Source organism: Buceros rhinoceros, unplaced genomic scaffold, assembly GCF_000710305.1.
Source record: "Buceros rhinoceros silvestris isolate BGI_N320 unplaced genomic scaffold, ASM71030v1 scaffold10425, whole genome shotgun sequence".
NCBI classification, from domain to species: Eukaryota; Metazoa; Chordata; class Aves; order Bucerotiformes; family Bucerotidae; genus Buceros; species Buceros rhinoceros.
The window spans coordinates 15,821-21,567 of NW_010411163.1; the positions used below are offsets into that span (position 1 = coordinate 15,821).

Here is a 5,747-nt window from a genome sequence, read left to right on the forward strand (position 1 = left end):
CAGGAATTCATCAGAGTCAATCTGCAGGACTAATGGGTTGATCTAAGAGTTGAATAGTGATCAGCATTTGTTACCTCTGAGTGATTTGCGGAGCCTGCATTTAAAAAAATTAAGTAGATCTCCTGGGTTTCCAAGCATATGCTGTAGGGCAGTCACTTCTCCAGGGTGTCAACGAGGCACACACCTCCCAGACTATCTTCCCCTGCAAATTGCTCACAACACCATGCGGGCTGTGGTGATGGCAAGCAAGGTCGTTCCAAGTGTCCTGGTTTGGGTTAGAACAGAACTAATTCTGTTGATTAATTTATTTTCCAGCTCAGTCTCTTCTAAGTGACTGCACTGTCTGAAGTTAACGATGTATTTCTGCAGACAGTGTCTGCTGCTAGCAGTGATAACGCTTGATGTTTACAGTTACTGCCAGGGGCTGGTGTGCAGAAAGGCTCTGGATTACACTTGCCCCTGTGCAGACCAAGGTCACTGCTAAATCCTGTGTGCCACACAGGGAGGGGAGCGGTAAGTGAGAGGCTGCCCCTGTGGGGAGGAGCAGACAGGACAGGTGACCCTGAACTGACCAACAAGGTGTTCCATCCCATAGACGTCATATTTGGAATAAAGCTGAGGGATCACAAGGGTCGAGCTCTCTTTTTCAATGGCCGGTGACTGAGGAGGACTCTGTCCATTCTGCAACCGGCCACCAGCTGGATCCTGTGACACTGGCCATCATGCTTTGAGCCTGGCAACTTTCTAGCCAATTTTCTACCCACCTTTTCAGTCTGGTTATAAGGATATTACACCAGCCTGGGGCAAAGACCTTGCCAGGTCAAGGTATACCGTATGCATTCCTCTCCCCTTCTTAGTCATCTCAGGAGGCAAAAGGTTTGGCTGGGCACTATTCACCCTGTTTAAATTCATGCTGGATGTTTTCAGCATGGTCTCTAATTGCTCCTGGGAGAATGAGTATAATAACTTTGTGCACTGTTAATAGCTTTGGATTGTGTTTTCCTATCCATTTAATATGCTTGCAGCCTGTAGTTTTTCTAATTATTTTGACATACAGTTATTCCCAGTCCCAGAAGATGTGTTCATCATGGAAGAATAAAGGAAGTTCCCTCAGCGTGCAAGTGGATGCTGGTGGGAAAGGCACAGCTTGCACTGCTTGCTGCCAGACCAAAACCAACTCTTCCTTTGGCCCTGGAGATTGAGTGTTATTCAGTCCTGCAGGCATCTATCCCTCTCCTTTTGTTGTCCTTCCACCTTCCCACCCCCACAATAGTTCAGTTCCAGGTCTAGAAGGAATAGGAGCACAAAAATATGCCAAACTCAAAGACTGCTCCTTTCCCAGGTGTCACTATTCCACAAGCAACAGAGAGGTTGAAGGCTCAGCAGAGAGGGAAAACAATTTGAAGTGCAAACATGGATTTCATATTGTTCCCTTCTCAATTTCTCTGTCTGCCTAAAATTAACATCGTATTTATCCAAACTTTGCTAACACATATGACAATACGAGTACAGTGAAGTCCTGCTTTGTTTGCTAATAACGCTTTTATTCCATTTCTGTTTGCTTATTTCAGTATGATTGAAAACATCCATCTCAATTCTATGCATTTATATGAAAAAATAGCATTCAGAAAAAGAAGACTACTCCACACCATAATGTAAATAACAAGCAGCTTTGGAAAAAAAAAATCATTAATCTAATGCCCAAGGAAGTATTTCATTTTTGATCTCTTAAGAGAATAACAGATTTTGCCAGAAATGTGTTTTAAGTTCTGGAAGGCAGCAGATTATCAATAGCAAAACAAGATAGTTGTCATAACTCAGAGAAATATGTGGATAGCAAAAAAAAATTAAGATTTTGGTAATATTCCTGTTGTGAAATCAAAACCATATTGCTTTTAAAGAAACTACATGACTGGTGTCTTACTGAATATTGTTTTGAAAATTCAGGGCTTTAGTCTGCAAATTCTTGTTTGTGTAAATTATTCCTGTATATTTGCATCTTTGTGGGTTTGCAGGGTACAGCTGCTCTTTATCTTGTCTCACTCAGGGGTGTCATGCAGATGATGGTAAGAAGTTACTCTGCAGAGATTGTCGAGCCTAGTATCCGTGTTTCTTGAAATACTGGGCTCGTGCAGCCACATCATTGGCGTAGTCATTGTGGGTGGTGCCGATGTCCATTCCGTCATAGGTTTGGACGTTCCTAGTACCAGCATTGTAGGCAGAAATCCCACCTGAAATGGAACACCAAAAGAAGTCATACACACTATAAAAGTAGGGAAAATTCCAGCCTGATTTTGCTAATTTTGAAAGCTTTCACTTATTGGGACTTTGAAGGAGAGTAGTCAGTGTTACCAGATCTTCTCTGACTTCAGAGGAGCATGCAAACAGCTTACAACAGAACAACATGAAAGGTACCTGAGGTTTTGTGTTCATGATATTTGCAGCTTGATAAACTTGTACCAGTTACTTGGCCCAGCACATGCCCTTCATTTACACTGAGCTTGTTCAGAGTAGAACAGAATGGGATAATATAATATCATATCATATCGTATGGTATGATATCCAACATCCTTGTAACATCTCACTCATCCTTGAAAATTGCTCCTCTTAAGATATTTGAACCATACTCATACACTGTGGGGGTTTTTTTGTCTCTCTGCTGCGTATATGCTACACCACAGGCCGAGCTGAAAAGCAGAGGTATCTGAGGTGGCTGTGAAACGAGCCTGCTGTGGCACCCCAGCAGTCCAAGGGGGTTGCAGGGTGCAACCTGCTCTGAAGCAGGTAGCTTTTCCACATTGTGCAACACAGTTTTGCAATTCCCTGAGAGCAAACACCTTGTCTCCTTTGTCAACAGAGACACAGAGAGAACTGCTGGCACCATTCAAGTGAACTACAGAGCTATTTGTTAACCTGAATGGCTGTGGGACACTTCTTATGGTCAGATAAGGAAAGCTCAGCTCTAATATAAACTAGATACCAGGTGTATAAATATTTGCCACATGGTGGTGGAAAGTCTTTTGCTGGTGAAATAAAAAAGGGGTGAAAACCTAAGTGACAACCTCTTAGAAACACGGGTTTCGAGGAGCATGGGAACTAACTCAGTATGTTCTTGTCCTGGACAAAACCTGTGGCCTGTTACCTTACCTTTCAGCTGTTGATTCTTTGTCCAGCGTGGGAACTTCCTCTGTATTGCCTTTATCATTGAGATAAGTATATCTGTGCCCTGAGTGATATGAGTTTCACTGTTCCATGCTCCCAAAGGTCTATGTGAGTTTTTGTCAACCTAGAAACATCAAAACATCAAAAAGAAGTAATTTCCCTGTTGTAAATGATTATACGTTTAGGAAGCTTGTGTTTATTTATATGCTCTTTGTGTATCAGGTTTTAGTGGAGTATCAGCAAATACCTGCATTAAACCAAATCCATTTCCATTGTCACCCCAGCCATTCTTCAGTGCTTTGCCAGCGTGAGATTCCCGGGAGATGATGCCAGCGATCAGGGCTGGTTCCACACACAGTTTCTCGCCAACTCTCTTAATGAGTGTTTTGTATTGATCCATGGCTCTTAGGTCCCGTTCAGCAATCTTTTCTGAAGCCCTGACTCCTGTAATTAAAATCAAAAGTAATGGTATTTGCTTAATCATCTTTAAAACTCAGTATTATCTCTCACTTCTTTCTCTCTAATACAGACAGAATTACAATAACATTTTGTTGCCTCGCCGCTGGGAGGAGGTAGACGATAGCCTACAGGAATGTTATGCAGGATCAGCAGCTAGTGTGCATTCAGCACTTTGGAAAAGTGAAGGATTTGGGATTACTGTGCCTTGGAGAGATTAAGCTGTCTGGCAGAAGAGGGATACTCACCACAGTAGGACAAACCCTCTGCCTTTGCAGTTTGGCAGGAAGCGCCAGAGGTTTGAATTCCGTTTACGCTGCCATAGCAGTCTGTGCTGCCTTGAGAGGCACCTGCAGAGGCAACATGGAAAGGCTCAGGCAGCAAAAACCTTTTGTGACTGCAAGTAACACCCAAGGGGAGGCGACACCCCTGAGAGGATGGGCTGTGGGGTGAGGGGGCCTCACGGGGCTGCCTCTGTCACTCCTTGTGATAGAGAGGGTGTGAGGTCTGCCCTGTGCCCTTCATCCTGTGCCCTCAGAGGCCACCCCTCCTTCTGCGAGACTCACAAGGGGACCCAAGATCTCTCTTTTCCGACAGTTTAATGGCAGCCGAGATTTTGGGGAACGGAATGAGGAGGTGCATCAATGTCTCCTGCTTCCTGGCCCCAGGGAACGTGTCCCTGCCTGCCTGGGGGGAGGCAGCAAGGGATGCCAGACTTACCCAGGAGGGCAGCGAGGCCCAGCAACGCCAGCATCGGGTACATGGGATGGTTCTTTCTGAGCACACACAGTGGCCTGAAAATCAATCAGTCAGCATTGGCACACATGAAGACATGAATATATCTCACTGCTTGCTGAATAAACACAAAGAAACTCTTTCTGAACCCAAGGGGTATTTCTCTTTCTTGGGTAGGCAAAGCAATACACAAATGGAGTCGCACCTCTTTTGCGAGACCCCAACGGCAGCTCTCCTGCTCTGGCACAAAGCAGGCTGCAGATGTTCACAAGACACTTGTGACCTCTCACTTCTGCTGGTCCCAGCAGACTTTCCAACCCACATCTTCTGCAACATCTTGGTAACTTCCTTCAAATCTCAAACCCCAATATTTAATTCAGAAAAAATCAAATTAGTAATGTTCAGTGCCCTGTGCTGCTGTGCTCCCACCATGAATGTCCTTATTCCCTGCACATATTCTGTATACACACTGCCTTAGTGACACCTAGACAGATTTTCCAGAATCTCCTGAGACTTTCTTTATGCTCAGAAATAGGCTCTTTCAAGATGCAAGCTGCCTAAATCATTGTGGCTATCTTTAAGGCGAGTTGTACTCCGCGAACACGCATTTCCTCTCACTGGCTGTGAGGGGAGCCTGGGGAGATAGGCTCACATATGGGTGAGAGTCATCTAAATTTGGGTGACCTAAATCCAGAACTACAGGACAAGACTCAATATCCTTATTCAAGCAGAAATCTCATGTAGCAAAAAGCTGCGGTCTCTGGGACACTGAGGAGATGGTATTGCTGAAGGAAATGAGAGAAGTTCCCACCCTGAGTGGTGGCATCTTACCTCCTTGTCTGCAGATCAGCTTCTGGCAAAGGACTGAGGTTTAGGGAAGTTTATTATATAGGGAAAGCTGCCTTCCGTTCTGTGGTAATCTGACACTCTGATGAAGCGTATTGGGATGTGATCTTGTGAGACTTAATAGCACCTTTTTTTTTGTAAACAGAACCTGTTGCACTAGAGACATTGGCATGGTGACAAGCATGTTCTCAGAAGTCTTGTTTCCCAGATTTCGAAAGGGAAACAAACAAACCACCCTGTTTTTCTTTGGCACCTCTCCACCTACAGCTTGTATTTCACACCCTGCTCCTGGAGGGAGCTGTGGTGAGGGCTGCACTGAATACCCAACATCCAGCTGTGCTGCGGGTGTTTGCCCCAGTCTCATCCCAGCATCGCGGGCTGTGTTCCTACTACTCAGGAAAAGAGGGCTGGCACTGACCCTGGGCTATGTGGCTCAGAGTAGCACGCAGCCCTACTGCCTGGGCTAGCACTCCTCTCCTGAGAGACTGGCCATGTCCCCCCTCCTGGGGTGGTGCTCCCATGACAGCATGGTCTGCCAACATTGCTTG

General features: G+C 45.2%; 1 protein-coding gene across 1 annotated transcript; it reads right to left on the reverse strand.

Annotated features, from left to right (window-relative positions):
* Window positions 1-2,097: 2,097 nt before the first annotated feature.
* Window positions 2,098-4,381, reverse strand: LOC104493252 (lysozyme g-like). The gene is made up of 5 exons (XM_010135902.1): window positions 4,339-4,381; window positions 3,867-3,968; window positions 3,410-3,606; window positions 3,148-3,286; window positions 2,098-2,231 (listed from the first exon to the last, which is right to left on the reverse strand). The coding sequence occupies exons 1-5, from the start codon at window positions 4,379-4,381 to the stop codon at window positions 2,098-2,100; spliced, it is 615 nt and encodes a 204-aa protein (XP_010134204.1).
* Between the last annotated feature and the right edge of the window lie 1,366 nt (window positions 4,382-5,747).